Source organism: Sceloporus occidentalis, unplaced genomic scaffold (assembly GCF_023333645.1).
Source record: "Sceloporus occidentalis isolate IW3139 unplaced genomic scaffold, rSceOcc1.0.p SCAF_91, whole genome shotgun sequence".
NCBI classification, from domain to species: Eukaryota; Metazoa; Chordata; class Lepidosauria; order Squamata; family Phrynosomatidae; genus Sceloporus; species Sceloporus occidentalis.
In genome coordinates this window covers 3,751,949-3,771,102 of record NW_028317071.1, presented here as the reverse complement: position 1 = coordinate 3,771,102, position 19,154 = coordinate 3,751,949, and the positions used below count along the sequence as shown (strand labels likewise).

General features: G+C 48.9%; 1 protein-coding gene across 7 annotated transcripts in view; it reads right to left on the bottom strand.

The window, feature by feature from the left end:
* The window catches only part of LOC149284571 (unconventional myosin-IXb-like), a 96,967-nt gene that overhangs the window by 18,080 nt on the left and 59,733 nt on the right, over positions 1–19,154 (bottom strand). For all 7 annotated transcript variants that reach the window (XM_089496585.1, XM_089496584.1, XM_089496583.1 and 4 more), the window contains 10 exons: positions 18,843–18,953; positions 17,975–18,097; positions 16,365–16,514; positions 15,813–15,979; positions 14,062–14,937; positions 12,660–12,726; positions 11,864–11,997; positions 11,252–11,409; positions 4,788–4,978; positions 4,065–4,163 (listed from right to left, as the gene is read on the bottom strand). In XM_089496585.1, the coding sequence (XP_089352711.1) occupies positions 4,065–4,163; positions 4,788–4,978; positions 11,252–11,409; positions 11,864–11,997; positions 12,660–12,726; positions 14,062–14,937; positions 15,813–15,979; positions 16,365–16,514; positions 17,975–18,097; positions 18,843–18,953 (2,076 nt within the window). The remainder of the gene's footprint in view (positions 1–4,064; positions 4,164–4,787; positions 4,979–11,251; positions 11,410–11,863; positions 11,998–12,659; positions 12,727–14,061; positions 14,938–15,812; positions 15,980–16,364; positions 16,515–17,974; positions 18,098–18,842; positions 18,954–19,154) is intronic.

The window sequence follows — 19,154 nt, the reverse complement described above, 5'->3', positions numbered from 1 at the left end:
TCCGGGGGGTTCCCCACCGCTCAAACAGGTCGCTGACCGTCTCCGGATGGGGCCTCCACTCGTGGCACACTGAAGAGGACCTGCTTAGGCGGTCTGCCAACTCGTTGTCCTCTCCTGGGAGGTGCATCGCCTGGAGGAGCACCTGTCTCTGGATGCACCAGTTCCAGATGCGAAGAGTGATCTTAAGCAGAGTCCTGGACTTGGTGCCTCCTTGCTTGTTGATGTAATACATCACGGTAGTGTTGTCCGTCCTGAGGAGGACCACCTTGCCTGTGACAGTAAGCTCGAATGCCCTCAGGGCCTTCTCGACTGCGAGCATCTCCAAAGCATTGATATGTAGAAGCTTGTCCTGGGCCGACCACTTGTCCTTGACAACCAGGTCGAGCAGGTGGGCGCCCCAACCCTCCAGAGAAGCATCGGTCGTCAAAGTCAATTGCGGCTGAGGTTGATGGAAGGGCATCCCGATGCAGACATTGTGGCCGTCGAGCCACCATCTCAGCGAGGCGGCCACCAGTCTCGGTACCGTGAGCCACTTGGAAGGAGGGTCCTCCATCGGAGAGAAGACTGAGAGGAACCAGGACTGCAGTGGTCGGAGGCGAAGCCTTGCCCATGGTGTCACGAACGTCGTCAACGCCATGTGGCCCAGCGCCACCTGGACGTCTCTGGCCCTCACACTTCTGTGAGAGGTGCAAGGCCTCAACGATGCTACCAACGCCTGGAAACGGTCCGGAGGGAGAAAGGCGGAGCATCTGTCGGAGTCGAGGATGGCTCCGATGAACTTGGCCTGTCTGGTCGGAGTGAAGTGGGACTTCTCTTCGTTGACGACCAGTCCGAGAGAGTCCAAAAGGTGCAAGGCGAATGAGACCGCCTCTCGGAGCTCGTGCTGTGAATCGACGGCAAACAACCAGTCGTCCAGGTACGGGAAGACTCTGTAGCCCCTCTGATGAAGGTATGCCACCACCGGGGCCATACACTTCGTGAAGACCCTCGGGGCCGTGGCAAGGCCAAAGGGGAGCACGTTGTAGTGGTACGCGGTGGAGCCGACGGCGAAGGCGAGGAATCTCCGGTGGGACTCCCGAATTCCGATGTGGAAGTAGGCATCCTTCAAGTCGACCGTCGCGAACCACAGGCCCTGGTGGAGGAGCGGCAGAATAGAAGCCAAGGTGACCATCCGGAACCGACGGTATTCAAGAAAAAGGTTGAATTCCCTCAGATCCAAGATTGGTCTGATGCCCCCATCCGCGTTCGGTACAGTGAAGTACCTGGAGAAAAAGGCCCTGGAGGACTGGTCAGGTGATAAAGGGGAGATTGCTCCCTTGTCCAGCAAAGTGCGCACTTCGTCGAGAAGGGTGTCCGAGGGGGGAGTGGACATGAAGGCTCCAGTTGGGGGGAGCTCTTGGAACTCGAGGGCATAACCCCTATGGACGATGTTGAGGACCCACGAGTCCGATGTTATAGAGGCCCAGGTGTTAACAAAGGGCCTCAAAATGTCCAAAAAGAAAAGGGAAGGAGAGACGAAGCGCGCTGCAACCCTTCAGGCTCTCTTCTTCCCCTGGTCGGTATCCTGCCGGCGGGACTTTCGGTACCGGGAAGGAAAGTTGCGACGGCCAGAGGAGGAGGAGGACTGAGAGGGGTACCGGCGTCTCTGGGAGCCCTGCTGCTGGGGTTGACGGTCTTGTTGAAAGGACCCCTGTGACTGAGCTTGCGGCTGCCACGGGCGCTGCCTCTTTCTGAAGGGCGAGATGGGAGCCGACGACATCCCGTGCTTCTTCGCCGCCGCCTTCATTCTGAACTTGTGGTTCAGATGCTCGTCGGTCTCGGCGTGGAAGAGGCCGCTACCATCCAGGGGCATGTCCTCTATGGCTGACTTGACGTTGGCATTGAGGTCCGAACCCCTCAGCCACGCATGCCGGCGCAGAGCCAACGAAGCCGACATCGCCCGTCCTGCACAGTCAGCCACATTCCTGGAGGCAGTGATGAGCCAGCTGCCGATCGAATGGGCCTCATCACGGATCTCTACCAGGCGTCGCTGGGTCTCGTCTGGGACGTCCGGGACGAGTGGCGAGATCCCTTCCATGAGTGTCTGGATGTACGCCCCCATGCAGGCGTTGTAGTTGATGGCCTTGACTGCGAGGGCTGCCGCCGAGTAGGCCTTCTTGGCCAGACCATCTACCTTTTTTGCTTCCCGGTCGACTGGGGAAGTTGCCTGCTTGGGGACGAAGCCCTGCTGCGCCCCTTCTACAATTGCCGAGTTCTGCTTGGGGTGATCGGCCAACCAAGAGCAGCTCGAAGGGGAGATCCGGTAGAGGGACTCGATCTTCCTCGAGGATCCAACGAGTGAAGCTGGCGCATCCCACGACCTCCGGACGATGGACTCAATGGAGGGCAGCAACGGGATGGAGGGGGGTGTGGGCACCCGGCCATGCACCCGACGTTCCACAGGATCCCGAGCCTCCTCCTCGGGGTAGGAGAGCTCAATGTCCAGGGCCCTTGCCATCTTAATGATGCACTCGTTAAAGGAGCGCACATCATCCGGGGGGGAGGAAGGCTCCGGGTGGTGCATCCGTTGTGGAGATGCCTGGATGGAGGTGTCATCGTCGTCGGAAGGCTCTCCCGATGGCAGCAAGGGTTCCCCTTCAGAGTCGGTGTCAGAGGTAAGCGGGATGTCCTGGACCCTGACTCGAGTTGCCGAGCGCGCCGGGATCTGCAAGGGCGGTAGCTCTGTGGGAGAGCGACGCGGTGCAGAGGCTGAGGCCGTTGCATGGGAAGGGGCAGGCTCGTCATCTTGGGGGGCCACCGGGCGTAGGTTGAGCCAGGTGAACTCCCTGAAGGCAGTCTCCCTTGGCACTGACATGTAGTATCTCCCGGAATCGGGATCGAAAAACATGTCAGTGTCCCTCTCCGTCGGTTCGTCGACCTCCGAGTGGGTGGAAGGCGAAGGTGACAATCTCCGAGGGAGCTCAGTTGGCAACTCATCGGCGCGGGCAAAGTCGACTGTCGACGGTAGCGGGGTGCCCAGGACAGTGGCTGCATGCGAGGTGGATGAGCCATCGGGGCGCGAAGTAGTTGGTGTTGGAACCTTCTTCGCCAGGGAGGTTCTTGCGAGCCTGGGATGAGAGGGACTTGCAGAGTGGGCAAGCCTTCGTGTCATGTTCCTTGCCCAAGCAGAGGAGGCAGGAGGAGTGAGGGTCCTGGATGGGCACCTTGCCCCCGCAGACATCACACTTCTTAAATGGAGCAGGCATTTTCCGAAGTCAACAAGTTGAAAGGGAAAGTCCAGAAACGAGGTCAGCAGTCCGAGAGTTCGAAGTTACCAGGGGCGGGAGACAAAGAATGGTCAAGAGACGCTCCGAGGTCAAAAACGAAAGTGATTCCAAATGCAAGCTAAAGCGAGCGAAGTTCCCTGAAGCAGCTAGCGCGGCGGAAAAAAGGAACTGGGGAAAGAGCGGGAAGGCAGGGGCCTTATAACGGGTGGGCGGAGTTACCGCCAAAAAGTTTCTATATGTTGCAAAGTAAACTTTGCCCAGTGATTCCAGAAGTTTCCGAACAGCACTGCGCAGGCGCAGTAAAACCCATTTGTATGATTCGCAGAGACCACGAAGAAGAATTTCCATATCTCCGAAAATGATTGTTAACCTAAATGTATTTCCTCCAAATGCAGTTTGTGGGAGGAGAGAGAGGCACATTATGAATTATGGATCATATAGTTTGTACTATGTATTGTGTAAATAATTTAAAAAAAAATGCAACAAAGAAACTGAAGGATACACATTATAAGTTTGATTATTATTACTTTCAGTTGTTTATATTTATGCATTTAGTCAATAAAAACAATAATTTTAAAAAATCTAAATATTTACCTACCATCCTGATTCTCACAGGCATCAAGTGCTTCTCACACTTGTTCCTGGTGGCTTAAGACTTCCCTCAACTCCAGTTATTGCACTGGCTGTTTCCAGTAGCAAGCAATTCCACAAGTACACAGGAATACATTTAAATCAGTTATGTTTCCATCAAGATAGTGTTTTCCCTCCCAGTCTGATCCTTCTGCACAAGTTACTTACAGGGGCAGAATACATGGTCTTGATGTTACCACGAAACTTTTCAGTGGCCTCAAAAAACAAGCATTCAACAGCAGACTCCTGGGAATGAACATCATTTATCTGAAAAGGAAAGCAGAGGTTTTTTCACCAAAGCACTAAGGAGCAGGGATGTGCCATAAGCAGCTGCTAAAAGTGTGCGTGTGTGTGTCCATAATTTTGCACTGTTAACAGAATAAAGTATGCATCTGATAGTATTTAGACTGGGAAGGTTGAACAGCTTGAATTTAAGCTTGCTCTACTGAGCTACCTCTACTAAGATGTCAGTGGTTCATCTATTATTATTATTCCATTAAAAATAACTGTTAATTATTTTTCTGCCCAAAGCAATGTATTACAGATAAACAGCATGATTAAAAGCAGACTGAAAACCATTTTAAATGCCAACTTCAAAATCCGGTTTTAGCAACCAAAGTCCAAATGGAATAATACCATTTTGGTTAATCAAATCTAGATCAAGAATGTCTAATTGGATTCCTTTCTGTTTTGTAAAGCACTTTGCTCACATGTTACTGCAACAGGCAGCACTGCTCAGGCATCCGTAACAGGGAGCAGCAGCGTTTCTCCATTTACCTAAGGTATTCTTCTTATATGTCCTGAAATAATCTCAAAAGGACCAATGACACTAGTGAAAATATCTGACAAAGTCAATCAATCTGTGCAACTGAATCTGGATTCATCGCTCACCTTGTTCAGAAGGAACTCGTCTAGGTATTTCAGTTCATTGGCGTTGGTGATCTCTCTGAGGAACTGTGCTCGCCACTTCTCTGGGGCTGTTTTGGCTTTGCTGATTTTAACGGTGAGGTTCCTCTTGGTTTTGCTGGTTTCTTTGGCCTGCCGTTCCTCCACCTGGGGCCGATTTGGAAGCCCAGAGGGAGCTGTGGGATGGAGGTTTGGGAGCAGATTTAACAACTGCCTTGCTTTCCTGGTCTGAAACTCCTTTACACCCAGTTCTTCAGCAGAACCACAGGCACAACTGGCTTTGGACCATTATTTAACTGCCACCCAGGGTGCCTCAGAGGAAGGGAAGAACTGGCAGTATCTTCTGGGTTTCATCTCCTTCCCCATTACCATCCCCTTCTCCTTCTGTCTTTTTAGATTGTAAAAGCCTGAGGGAAGAGAGCTGTCTAACTGACTATTTGTAAGCAGCTCTGAGAGCTCCTGCCACAGCAGGAGCAGTGTACAAATACTCTAAATCAGTGATTCCCAAACTCTAGATCAGGGGTCAGCAACCCCCGGCCCGTGGGCCGGATGCGGCCCGTGGAGGAGGCAGGACCGGCCCCAGCCCGGTCCTGCCACTGCCGCTGCCGCCTCCTCCTCTGCCCCAGGCCGTGCGGCCCTCCTCCTCCTCCACCACGCGGAGGAGGAAGAGGAGGGGCGCGCAGCCTGGGGCAGAGGAGGAAAAGGGGGAAGCCCCGCACCGCCCTCCCCGCCTCGCTGCACGGGCCCGCGCTGCCCTCCCCGCCTTGCTGCACGGGCCCGGGCTGCCCTCCTTGCCTCCCCGCGTGGGCCCGTGTCACCCTTCCCTCCTCCCTGCATGGGCCCACGCCGCCCTCCCCGCCTCCCCACGTGGGCCCGCGCCGCTCACCTCCTTCTCCTCTGCTCCTCCGCCCCACCCCCAGGCTGCGTGGCGCATGGAGGAGGGGGGAGGAGGAGGAGGAAGAGGAGGAGGGGGGAGGAGAAGAAGGAAGAGGAGGAAGAGGAGAAGGAAGAGGAGGAGGAGGAGAAGAAGGAAGAGGAGGAAGAGGAGAAGGAAGAGGAGGAGGAGGAGAAGAAGGAAGAGGAGGGGAAGCAGAAGGAGGAGGAGGAGGAGGAAGAGAAAAAGGAAGAGGAGGAGGGGGGAGGAGAAGAAGGAAGAGGAGGAGGAGGAAGAGGAGGAAGGAAGAGGTGGTGAGTGGCCAGAGGCCTCAAGGTTTTTTTAAATTTTATTTTGGGTGCTTTTAATGCTAACAAGTCTCCCTTGCTTTGACAGTGATAGTGTGGTGATGATGATGATGATGATGATATGAATCAGCTTGAGAGGCATACAGGCACTGTTTCTTAAGCGAGAGAGTGTCACCTTCCAAAGTGTGTTTTGGGTGCTTTTAATGCTAACAAGTCTCCCTTGCTTTGACAATGATAGTGTGATGATGATGATGATGATGATGATGATGATGATGATGATGATGATGATGATATGAGTCAGCTTCAGAGGCACTGTTTCTGAAGCCAAGAGAGTGTGACTTTCCAAAGTGCCTTTTCTGTGTCTTTTTGGTTCTTTAATGGTGATATTGATATCAGAAAGCCTCTGAGGCAAGGCCAATGTAAATTGCTCTGATTTTTACAAACTCATGCGCAGTGAAGAAAAACCAAAGTCCCTTGACCAAGTACACACTTCTGAGAAGTACACTTGGTGCAAGAACGGTGAAACCACCTTGACATGTTCAATATGGATAGCCATGTTAAACCATGCTAATAATAATAATAATAATAATAATAATATGTTTTATTTATAGACCGCTATTCCGCGATGATCATAGCGGTGTACAGTAAAATCGTTAATACAATAAAAATACAGTTAAAGGAGGGAGAAGTCTCATCCTTCAGGCAGTCCAAGATGTTGCTGGTCTGCCTGATGGCTCCCTCTGAGGCCGAGATGACAGTTGAAGAGGGAGGGGCCTCTTCCTTCAGGCAGTCCAAGATGTTGCTGGTCTGCCTGATGGCTCCCTCTGAGGCCGAGATGACAGTTGAGGAGGGAGGGGCCTCTTCCTTCAGGCAGTCCAAGATGTTGCTGGGTCTGCCTGATCTCTCCCTCTGAGGCCGAGATGACAGATGAGGAGGGAGGGGCCTCTTCCTTCAGGCTGTCCCTGATGTTGCTGGGTCTGCCTGATGGCTCCCTCTGAGGCCGAGATGACAGTTGAGGAGGGAGGGGCCTCTTCCTTCAGGCAGTCCAAGATGTTGCTGGGTCTGCCTGATCTCTCCCTCTGAGGCCGAGATGACAGTTGAGGAGGGAGGGGCCTCTTCCTTCAGGCAGTCCCTGATGTTGCTGGTCTGCCTGATGACTCCCTCTGAGGCCGAGATGACAGTTGAGGAGGGAGGGGCCTCTTCCTTCAGGCAGTCCAAGATGTTGCTGGTCTGCCTGATGGCTCCCTCTGAGGCCGAGATGACAGTTGAGGAGGGAGGGGCCTCTTCCTTCAGGCAGTCCAAGATGTTGCTGGTCTGCCTGATGGCTCCCTCTGAGGCCGAGATGACAGTTGAGGAGGGAGGGGCCTCTTCCTTCAGGCAGTCCAAGATGTTGCTGGGTCTGCCTGATGGCTCCCTCTGAGGCCGAGATGACAGTTGAGGAGGGAGGGGCCTCTTCCTTCAGGCAGTCCAAGATGTTGCTGGTCTGCCTGATGGCTCCCTCTGAGGCCGAGATGACAGTTGAGGAGGGAGGGGCCTCTTCCTTCAGGCAGTCCAAGATGTTGCTGGTCTGCCTGATGGCTCCCTCTGAGGCCGAGATGACAGTTGAAGAGGGAGGGGCCTCTTCCTTCAGGCAGTCCAAGATGTTGCTGGGTCTGCCTGATGGCTCCCTCTGAGGCCGAGATGACGGTTGAGGAGGGAGGGGCCTCTTCCTTCAGGCAGTCCAAGATGTTGCTGGGTCTGCCTGATGGCTCCCTCTGAGGCCGAGATGACAGTTGAGGAGGGGGGGCCTCTTCCTTCAGGCAGTCCAAGATGTTGCTGGGTCTGCCTGATGGCTCCCTCTGAGGCCGAGATGACGGTTGAGGAGGGAGGGGCCTCTTCCTTCAGGCAGTCCAAGATGTTGCTGGGTCTGCCTGATGGCTCCCTCTGAGGCCGAGATGACGGTTGAGGAGGGGGGGACCTCTTCCTTCAGGCAGTCCAAGATGTTGCTGGGTCTGCCTGATGGCTCCCTCTGAGGCCGAGATGACGGTTGAGGAGGGAGGGGCCTCTTCCTTCAGGCAGTCCAAGATGTTGCTGGGTCTGCCTGATGGCTCCCTCTGAGGCCGAGATGACGGTTGAAGAGGGAGGGGCCTCTTCCTTCAGGCAGTCCAAGATGTTGCTGGGTCTGCCTGATGGCTCCCTCTGAGGCCGAGATGACGGTTGAGGAGGGAGGGGCCTCTTCCTTCAGGCAGTCCAAGATGTTGCTGGGTCTGCCTGATGGCTCCCTCTGAGGCCGAGATGACAGTTGAGGAGGGGGGGCCTCTTCCTTCAGGCAGTCCAAGATGTTGCTGGGTCTGCCTGATGGCTCCCTCTGAGGCCGAGATGACGGTTGAGGAGGGAGGGGCCTCTTCCTTCAGGCAGTCCAAGATGTTGCTGGGTCTGCCTGATGGCTCCCTCTGAGGCCGAGATGACAGTTGAGGAGGGAGGGGCCTCTTCCTTCAGGCAGTCCAAGATGTTGCTGGGTCTGCCTGATCTCTCCCTCTGAGGCCTAAGTGTTAAACCCAAGGGGTTTGGTTATGGAATAACCCTCTGAAATATGCAAGAGGCCATGTTAAGTAAAGCCATGTGAAATGCACAAATGTGCTGTTGTGTGTGTTTTGGAATGCAGGTTGGGGGTGTTTGGCCAGAAAGGGACCGAGGAGGAGAGGGCGGGCACACGCCTCCTCCTCCCCACGGGCTTCGGTGGAAGCTCCATCCTCCGGCTTCGGCCCTGAGTTGTCTGAGGGACAGCAACCCGGCCCCCGGCTCAAAAAGGTTGCCTACCCCTGCTCTAGATCTTCAGACATTTTGGACTTCATCCCTCAGAATTCCTGACTGCTGACCAAACTGGCTAGGACTTCTGGGAGTTGAAGTCCAAAACTTGAAGTATGTGGAAGGAAATTCAAGAAAATATGAAAATTGAATCTTTCTTTATTAGGCAGAATAGCTACAATTAAAATGGTAGTACTACCCAAGATTATGTTTTTGATGCAAAATTTGCCGGTTGTAATCAAAGATTGTACGTTTAGATTGGGAGAAAGAATTTTAAAAATTTGTGTGGAGAGGGCGTAAGCCTAGAATTAAATGGGAGGTTCTTAAAGATTCCAAACAGAGAGGAGGTTATTCTCTTCCTGATCTCAAGGTTTATTATTGGGCCTGTATGGCTACAAAGTTGGATTAAATTAAATGATCCTTTTACACTTCAACTGGAGAACACTCAATTAAAATTCGGTTGGCATGCTTTTCTCTGCTATGAGAACTTAAAATTAAACAGGGACTTTAATAGCCACCCTCTGAGGAAGTCTTTGTTAATTACTTGGAAGAGAATACAGAAAATCTTTTACTTTAAGTTGCATCATCACAAGATGCTTTTTTTGGGAGATGGCTTCCTCAGAGTAGGTGGCTTACATATAAAACTTTATTACAAGTAGACAACCAGGGAAAGCTTAATTTAAAATCTAGGGATAAACTTAAAGAAGAAGGATATGAAACAACCTGGTTTAACTTTTTGCAAATTAGTTGGAAATATAGAGAGGATGAAAAGACAAGGGAGATAAGAGCCTACATTTAATGATCTTGATGAGTTACTTTGGCAGCCAGATAGGGAAAAAATTGCAAAACTATATAAATTACTATTAAGCAAGACTCTAGAACACACAGTGGTTAAAGATTATATGGTGCAATGGGCCAAAGATATGAATATGATCATAGAATATGAAGAATGGGAAACGGCGTGGAGATGCACAGACCAATTTACAGTGGGACAAAATCTGAAGGAAAATCACCTAAAAATTATGAATAGATGATACATTACCCCCTGGAGATTGAAAAAAATGTACAAAACTGATGGTAGCTGCTGGAGATGTACAAACAGAAAAGGTACACTTTACCACATGTGGTGGAGTTGTGTTGAAATTCAAAAATTTTGGTGTATGATCCATGACTCTATTCAACAAATTTTGGATATCAAATTTCCTATGAATCCTAAGTTATATTTATTGAATATGACCTCTGTTTTAGGCTCGAAAGATGAAATACAAAATTGGAGAATGTTATTATATATGGTCACCACTGCGTGAATAGAAATAGCTAGACTTTGGAAATCAAATAAAATTCCATCATGGGAATCTTGGATGTTAAAAATAAATGAATATAGGGAATTAGACAGAATAACATATATTTTGCAAAATCGTAATAATGAAAAAAGAAAGGAGGCGTGGAAAAAAGTTTTGATGAGATGGGAAAAGGAATGGGAAATTAAAAACTCCTTAATTGAAATTTAAAAGAGGTATATTGGTGCAAAAATATAGGAAAAATATGATTTGATAGAGTGACTAAAGGATGGTATTAATAAGATTGTGATGTTTTTTTCTTTTATCCTCTCCTCCTTTTCTGCTTTGTAAAAATTTATAGAATATCAGATCTTATTTTAATTACTTACTGTGTGATGGAACCCTTTTTGAGAGGGCCCTTAAATTGTAAATTGATGTCATCAATTATTAAAATACTAAAAAAAAATTTAGTTAGTTGCTGATAGTGATTGTTAGTAGCTACAAGGAAGAGCTGTATAGTAATCTTCTTCAAAAAGAAGAATTAGTGGTTGCATGAATTAGTTTTTTCTTTATATAGTTATAAGATTACTGTTTGAATTAGACATCATTCCATGATACAGGTTTCAAGATGAATAAAAGTTGTTACAGTGACTCAACCCCGGAAGGCAAACATGTATTTTAATTTTTTATGAAAACTTAATAAAGATGAATTAAAAAAAAGAAGCCCAAAACACATGGAGGGGCAAAGTTTGAGAATCATTATTCTAAATGAAGAAATAAATGAATTATCTACCATAACCTTCTTATGTAGATGGCCATAGTTCTTATGGGGAAATCACTTTGAGATGGGTAGAAACCACAGTTGGCACCCACTTCTTTTCTGTCACCCCCTTCTTTCTGTCCCTCCCCTCCCTGGATGTCCCTTCCTCTTCTATTATAAATACATTAATGTAAGCTTAATGGCTGCAGCATGAGTGGTGGGGGATGAGGCTTAGTCAAAGGCACTATGGATCACCTCCAGGCCACAGGTTAATGATTCACTCTTGTACCTGATCTGTGGGAGTAAAATTATACCACCTGCCAAGCTGTGAAAAGGGCAGAGACCCTTCTGGCAAAATACTCAGAGGGTTGACAATCAAGGAAGGTACTTCTCCCTCAGCTGTCCCTTAGAGTATTCACCACACAGCAAGGGAGCCTCACCTTCAGCTGTCTTCTGTGTCACTGTCGCCTCCATTGGCAGCACACAGGAGAATAATGGGAAAGTGTCACTGTCCTCTGCTATGTCAGACCCCTCCTTCAGGTTCTTCTTGTCTGGCTTTTTCCCCAGGAGTCTCCTCAAGGGACTCTTGAAGGTTGGTCTGATGTGAAGAAAACAAGGTGACCGAGGTGAATATTCATGTTTACCATGAAGCAGCACAGACAGTCTGAGAGCACTGCTGCACATTTGAAAAGGGAGCATGGTATGGTAGAAAGGGCAGGTAGAGGGCGTCTGAAAAAGTGGGTCTGGGAAGAGAATCAAGTGGCTGGGCAGGATGGCTCACAACCTTGCAGTTGGTCCCTTATGCAGGGGCCAACAACCATCTGGTTGAGCCTCAGCACAGGCTGCAGCCAAAGAAGACCAGGCAGGATTCAAAGGCTAAGAGTTTCCCTGTGCCAGGAAATACAAGATGACTATTTGGGGTGGGTTCTCCCCCACCCATCACCTCTGCTCCAGCCCTCTTTGCCAATGGCCCTGGCAAACATCTGGCAACATCCTAATCAGAGAATCCATTTATCTCTGGCACAGTTTGCGTAGCAGCAGGGCAGACCTACCTGGCATCTCCCTGCTGGCCAGGAATTGACATGAGGCTAGTTGCTTCGAGGGCAGGAAAAGGCTCCCCAACCTTTTGTGGTGATGCCAGCTGTTTTTTGTTATTCCTGTCATCCTCCCTTGCCTCTGCAGACTGCTGGAAGATGTGAAGAAAAAGGAAATCTTTAGAACTCAAAGGTGGGAAGGAGGATGATGATCTTAGACCAGGAGAAGCTTTTTGCAAAAGAAACGGGCTGCAAAGAGAGGAACATATGCAAGTGACTAGTCCCTCTAGCTGAGCTGTTCTCCCAAGCTCTGCTGAATTGGAGATGCTAAGGCTTCTGCTTGGGACTTTCCACAAAGAAAGCACATACTCTACCCACTGAATTTTTGTCACTTCCCAGATGTGCATGAGCCTGCTTGCATATCAAGACACACTGCAGAGGTGTTTCTCTTAATTGAACCTTAAGAGAAACATTACTTTTGTAGTCATGCTGTCAGGATGGCTATGCTTATGGGAGAGATCCTAACAAATTCAGGGGCCAGGGATTGAACTGCGGAACCTCTACAGGCAGAGCAGGTGCTCCAGCACTGAACTCTGTCTCTACTTTCCCTCCCCCTCCCAACAAACTGCTGGGTTGGTGACTTGGGTGGGACCTCAAGAGTCACTGAGGCCAATCTAGCAGTCCAGATTTGTTCAAATCACTGTGAACCATGCTCTCTTGCACAGTTCCCACATTCCCAGGACATGCTTGTTCCATCCTCTTCTCAGTAACAAATGTCATAAACAGGGTCAACATGTCTTAAGAGCATCAGTACCTGATTGGTGGAGGAAGAATGTGTAATCCGGGGGATGTCATCCAAGGAAGATGCTGTCTCTTTCTTTCTGCAAGAGCAGGCAATTAAAAAAAACATTGTAAAATGGAACCACAGGCTTTCCAAAAAGGATCCCTAAGGTGGTCAGTAACACACTTATTTTTATAGTTTGTGTGGATAAATCTCTGGCAGTCCAATATTGTTTGTCTTTCATATAGAACTCAGTAATCAGCAACAGCATGGCATAGTTGTTTGAGCAGTGGTCATCAACAGATAACTCAGTCCATTTTATTTACATGCAAACCAATTTATAGCATTTATTTATTTATTTATTTATTTATTTATTTATTTATTTTATGGTATTTAAACCTCGCCCTTCAGCCCTAAAGGCTCTCAGAGCGGCTTACAATTCTTATTTTAATTAATCAAATGTGATTGTGGAGAGTTTTTGTTAGTAATGAGTGGGAGAACCATAATGAATTTAACCTTATTTGGTAAATAAATAATATTTGATTCAGATGATTTTTAATCTGATTTGGATATGCTTCCCTTATTTTTAAACTGTACCTTAACCCTTAAAAACCTCCTTCTTTGGAGGTCTTTAAGCAGAGGATGCTTTGACTGAGATTTCCTGCATGGCAGGGAGTTGGACTGGATGGCCCTTGTGGTCTCTTCCAACTCTATGATTCTATGATTCTATGAAAAACCCAAAAGCACCCTGAAAAGGATTAAGATCTCCTTTTAGCCCTCAGATGGGGTTCTAGGAGGCGTGGCCCTTCCTCTTCTTCCCAACCAAAGATTCTGGGTTCTAACAGTCGCAGTCCAAAGAAAGTAACCTTCTCAGGTTCTGTTCCCAGCCTATCCTCTACAAGAGGCCAGGCCTAAGGGGCAATGCCTTTTGGTATCATTTTGGGCAAGCAACTTTGGAGACCCTCTGGACTGAGAAACAGAAAATCGGATCCAATCCAATCCTTCTAAATTTCAGTCTGCCCTTTAAGGGGAGGAGGGGCTAGCCTGGAACCTCTTGTAGGTGCTTAGCCCTCATGTTGGACAAACCCAGGAATGAAAGAGAGAAGCTCAGGGTAGAGACACAGGCAGTTGCAAGGATACCTGGAAGGGCTGCCATCTCCCCAGGGATAAGCCTGCCTCAGTATTTAGAACATAAGAAACTGTCTTGAGTGACCGTGAGTCACCCAATATGCGCAGAAGGTGTTGTTGTGCTAGCATAAGATGGCATTAAGCAGAAGGTGTTTATGAAGATATGCCAGTTTAGACACAGAACTGGAGGGGAGGCCGGAGGAAGTGTGGGAACCCCCAATGAAACTAGGACTCTGTTTCCCCATCCTCAGTTCCTCCTTCCTCATTTGAGGGATCTGCCTTGCACCCTCTATTCCCCATAACTCACATAAGCTCTGGGGGTGAAGACTGGTCATGCCCACTGCTCCTCTCATCCAAAGACTGGCTGAGCATGCTGCTCTGCCTCCCAACATGCTGCCTCTTCCCCTTCCAGCGCTCCCGCTTATCCCGCAGCTTTCCTGGATCATCCTGGTACTGCTGGATCAGGAAGGTGGGTGGGCTGTCCAGATCCTTCTGAGGCCATGGCTTGCTTTTGTCCGTGTGGCCCCGGAAGCTTTGGCTGGTGGCCAGGTTGTTTGGAAGGTTCAAGGCCAGCTCTGAGGGCCGTTCAGGGCAGGTGAAGCTTTGGCTGCCTCGGATCTTGGGGCTCTGCACTCTCCCCAGCCCGCCCGCATCCTCTTTCGACAACCCTTCCTCCCTCTGCAGTGCTGGGGGTACATTGGAGCTGCCGTTCAAAGGATGGAGGCCAGCATCCACTGCTCCACCACTTCTTTCATCTGCCATTTTGGGAAGCGGCTCAGGAGAGTCTGCCACTCCCTCCTCCACTGCTGGCATGGGCCTCTGGGGGCCGTCTTCCTTTGCCACCTTGCAAGGCAAGTCTCCTTCATGTGAGTCCTCAAAGGGAAAGGCCACATGCTTGTTCTGCAGCTCATTGTGTTCCAGGCCCCTCTGTCGGCAGGACTCCCGCTTCTCCCGGCTGCTCTTCTGAGAGGGCCGAGAGGACTGCTTCCCGCCTTCCTCGTTCTCAGTGCCATCACTGTCCTCCACCTGCAGCTCCAGCCTTTGGTCCAGCTTCCCCTCAGGTTCTGGAGTGACAGACCCTTCTGAGATGGGCTCCTCTGGTTGGCTCAGGCCATTCTCTTCCTCGAGCGAATGCTGCTTCTCCTTTTCTTCTCGCTTTTTATCAGCAATCATTTGATGAAACCTGGATTAAAGAAGGAGGGATGGGGAGGGGAGAAAACCATTCATTCAGGGAAGGCAAAGAGACATACTGAGTGGCACAGCTAACAGCTAAAGAACGCTAGGTAGGGATGTTATTCTTCACTAAGTTTCTTCTCGAAGGCAGCAATGAGGAACCACAGAGTTTTTTTTTAAAGAGCTATTTGCAATTCAGGACTTATTCTGCACAAAATTTGCTTGTGGCTGGCTTTATGCAGAAAACAGCATTTTCAGCACTGAAAATAATATTTTAGTGTAGAAATATTAATTTCTGTTCATAAAGTGCTGTTTTTATGTCAGTCAAAAACAAACCCTCATTTATTTATGGGATTTATATCCTGCCTTTCTCCCAAAAGGGGACCTGCATTTTCTGAGCAGGAACTAACATTTCTGTGTTGAAATATTATATTCAATGCAAAAATGATGTTCTCTTAGCAAAACAACCATGTGCAAATTCTTCACAGAATAAGCCCCAACTGCAAAAATTCTCATCAGTCCAGGATTCTTCTCGTCAGGGTTTCTCAACACTAGAGTATGTTTTTCTGCCATTTCCCACATATTCTTTCCATCCCTACCCGCAGGACCAGAAGGCTGCAGTAGAACTTCCATTTTCTGAAATCTGTCCAGCCACCCCCTCTGGACACCCCAAAGTATCATCTTTCTGTTCACAGCAGGAAGTTGGACTAGATACAGTTTATGTCTGGTACATTAGATTCATTATTCACTGAATTTTCTCTACCATCAAAGGACATGACAAATGTGCATAAGGACCATCTGACTGCAACTCCACATTCCTCTTTACCTCTAGGTTCAAAATACAGGTTGAGTACACACACACACACAACTCCTTGTATTGCTCACCTCTTGCGCTGGAGATATCCCCGGGCCAGAGCTTGAAAGAGGCAAATCTTCTGCCTGTGCTGTTGGAAAGATTTCTGCTGTCTGTACCCCCGCCATACAGACTGAATGTAGACAGCAGCATTCTCCCTCTCCAGTGCCCTCCGGACACGATAGGAATGCCAACAAGCCTGCAGTCAAAGAAGTACAGCTGGGAAGCAGCCCATAAGCCAGGAAGTGAATCTCAGCCTCAGGGCCAAATCCAGCTCACCGGGGCTTCCCCAGAGGCCCCATCTCCTTTTCTGTGACACCATGGTCTGTATGCTTCTTGGGTTTTCCATCATCTTCTCTCCCTTCCATCCCACATTCTAAAGCCTAGCAGTGCCTCTCCTAAAGCTTAGTTACTGGCTGAAAGAGCTTTTGGCTAAAGAACGCTGGTAAATTGTTGGCCTCTTTTCAAATTGGACCCCAAGAACTCCAGTAAAACTGAATTCAGACCTCAGCTTGAAAGAGGCAACCTATCCAAGGGGAAAAGACTGAGGTAGAGAGACATAACAGTGGTAGCAGGGCCTGTACCTGCAAAGTGAGGACTGCCTGCTGAGTCCGGAGGAAACGCCTTCTGTCCAGCACCATTCGCAGCCAGCTCTGGAGGACAATGATCTTTCGGATGACCTCCTTGTGGAGAGTGTCCTGGAGCACTTGCCGTGCCACCTCCTTCATGAACACCTGGGGGACAGGAATGGTGCCCGTCTTTCACTGACAGTGCTATCATTCTGTCCTTTTCCCTTCCTTTGAAACCAAGCATTTGTAATGGAGCCTGTGGACATTCTGTGCCAGGCTGGGATAACTAGGGAGGAGGTGGGGTGGGCAGAACGGGCACAAAGACAGGCAACAATAATCAGTGATAAGGAGAAGAGGATGGGTCCCCACTCTGAGGATCTTACAATCTAAGGCTGCATCTACACTGCAGAAACAATCCAGTGTAACACCACTGTAATTGCCATGGACCTGGGAACTGTACTTTTATGAGACACTGAACCTTCTCTATGAGAGAATTCTGGCACCACAACACACTACCATTCCCAGAATTCACAGCATTGAGCCTCACAGTTAAAGTGGTGTCAAACTGGATTATTTTTGCAATGCAGATGCAGCCCAAAATGCTAGGCAGCGGAAATAAGAGAAGAACCGGAAAGAAATGGAGGCAGGAGTTATCTGGAAACAATCAACATTTCTATCTATTTCAGAGGTTTCATTACAAGGGAAACTCAGGGGAACTGCTTGAAGGAGGCGATCTTTGGACAGAAGAAAGAATGTAATGAAGACAGAGGAGTAGAGAGAGCAAAGTGGAGGAGTGATTTTATGGTAAAGACAAGGAATTTTGTGCTGGGTCTTGAACTGTCAGGAAGCCAGCTTTGAGATTTCAGAGGAGGCATCTTCACCCACTGTATTTTACACACACACACACCATGATAGAAATGAATGCTATTATATCCCACCTTTTTGCTCACTATGGAATCTGAGATGGCTTACATGGGGGCCCGGTGGGAGGTGCTTTCCCATCCAGGGACTGACCAGACCCAAAGCTGCTTAAGATTCAGCCACAGGGCCACATCATGTGTCTTAGTCCTCAAAGCCCCCAAATGCAGCAAATCCCATTGGTGGGAGAAGAATATCCATGAAATAAACAAAAGTGCTACAGAAGAACAGAGCCGTACCCACTCTAAGAACACTCCTCAAAAAGGCAGTGAGTAGGAGAGCCAGCGTGGAGTAGCGGTTTGATATTGGATTACGACTCTGGGATCCAATTCTCCAGTCAGCCATGAAACTCACTGGGTGACCTTGGGTAAGACATGCTCTCAGACTAAGGGGAAGACAAGGGCAAACCTCCTCGGAACAAATCTTGCCAAGAAACCCCCATGAGAGGGTTGCCTTAGGGCCACTATAAGTTGGAAACTACCTGAAAGCACCTGAAAGCACACAACAACAAGAAGGACTCAGGGTTCAGTCAAGGCAGGAAGAAGTGGTTCTGGTAATGGCCTAATGCTGCCTTCCTTGACCTGAGTGAGTTGGGACTGCCACTTCCATCATCCCCAGCCAGCATGGCCAATGGTACCAAATTGGGGCAAGCTGGGTTGGCGTTCTGGCACCTGAAGAGACAGAACTGTTTTGTTGTTCCGACAGACCTTTGTCTTTCCAATTTGGTAGCTGCTAGTGCCCAACTGCAACTTAGTCAACAGGGCACAGATCTCCTCCTTGGAGGCTTCCGCATTCTTAGGTAGGATCACTTGGAACTGGTCTATGAAATCCTGGGAAGGCAAAAAGGAAGCAGATTCAGCAGAGGGCTTTAGTCCAGAGAGTCAAAAAGCAATGATGAATTTGTGAAATGTTAGCCAGCATTTTAAAAAGCCCTCTGTGGCTTCTGGAAAGCAGGGACAATAATAGCAGCCCACTCAAAAAGACTTCATGTAAAACTACGACAAATACAATTACATCTCCTTTAGTGACCGAACCGTTCTTCTTCTCTGGCTTTCAAGAGAAGCCTGGTTTGGCTCTGCTTGCAAATAACCACCTGTGTGCTAGTGGAACAAACTTGTAAAAAGAAGGCGGTGGGTAGCTTACAATTAGTTAATCGTAGATCAATTAGATTCGTCCCCTTTACCCTGCATTTCTTCTTAAGACAGTTATCTGCTTAAGCTAAAAAGCCCCAACAGGTGTGTTTGGCTCCTTGGTGTTCCAGCACAGACAATGATTAAAAATGACCAATGACAGCAAGAAAGAAGAGAGGCTGATGACAACTAGTTCTTTTCTTGCTGCCAACTCAGTATCACATACTACTTGTATTGTAATAGTTTATTTATATCTCTGTCCTTCTGACAAAGCTCGTGACAGCTCCACAGATTGCAGGGGAGGAGAGAATCTTAGCCCAAATAAGCCTGGCCAAGGTCTTGGGAAGGTGAAAGGAACAGTTCAGGTTATGCAACCACCTTTCCTCCTCTGGGCCTCTTGTGTGTAGCTGTTGTTGTCCAACTGCAGTTCAGAGCTCAATAGTACCTTGAAGTTAAATTTGGCACTGTAGCCAGATTGTCGGATCCGCACAGTTTCCAGCATGCCTGTGTATCTCAACTGCTGGAGCACCAGCCGTTCGTCAAAAAGCAGCTCCCGCTGAAAGGCATAAAGAGCAAAAGATCACGCAGGGCCCTGGGCAAGCCACCACCACCACTGGCGATTTCAGAATTAAGCTCCACCTTCGTGAACAATGTACTGTGATTATTTTCTACCAGACAGTAAGTGATTTTAAAACATTTTGATTGGTGAATGACACATTCCCAGCTATCTGGGCAGAGTATCTTTCAAATAAAGTGT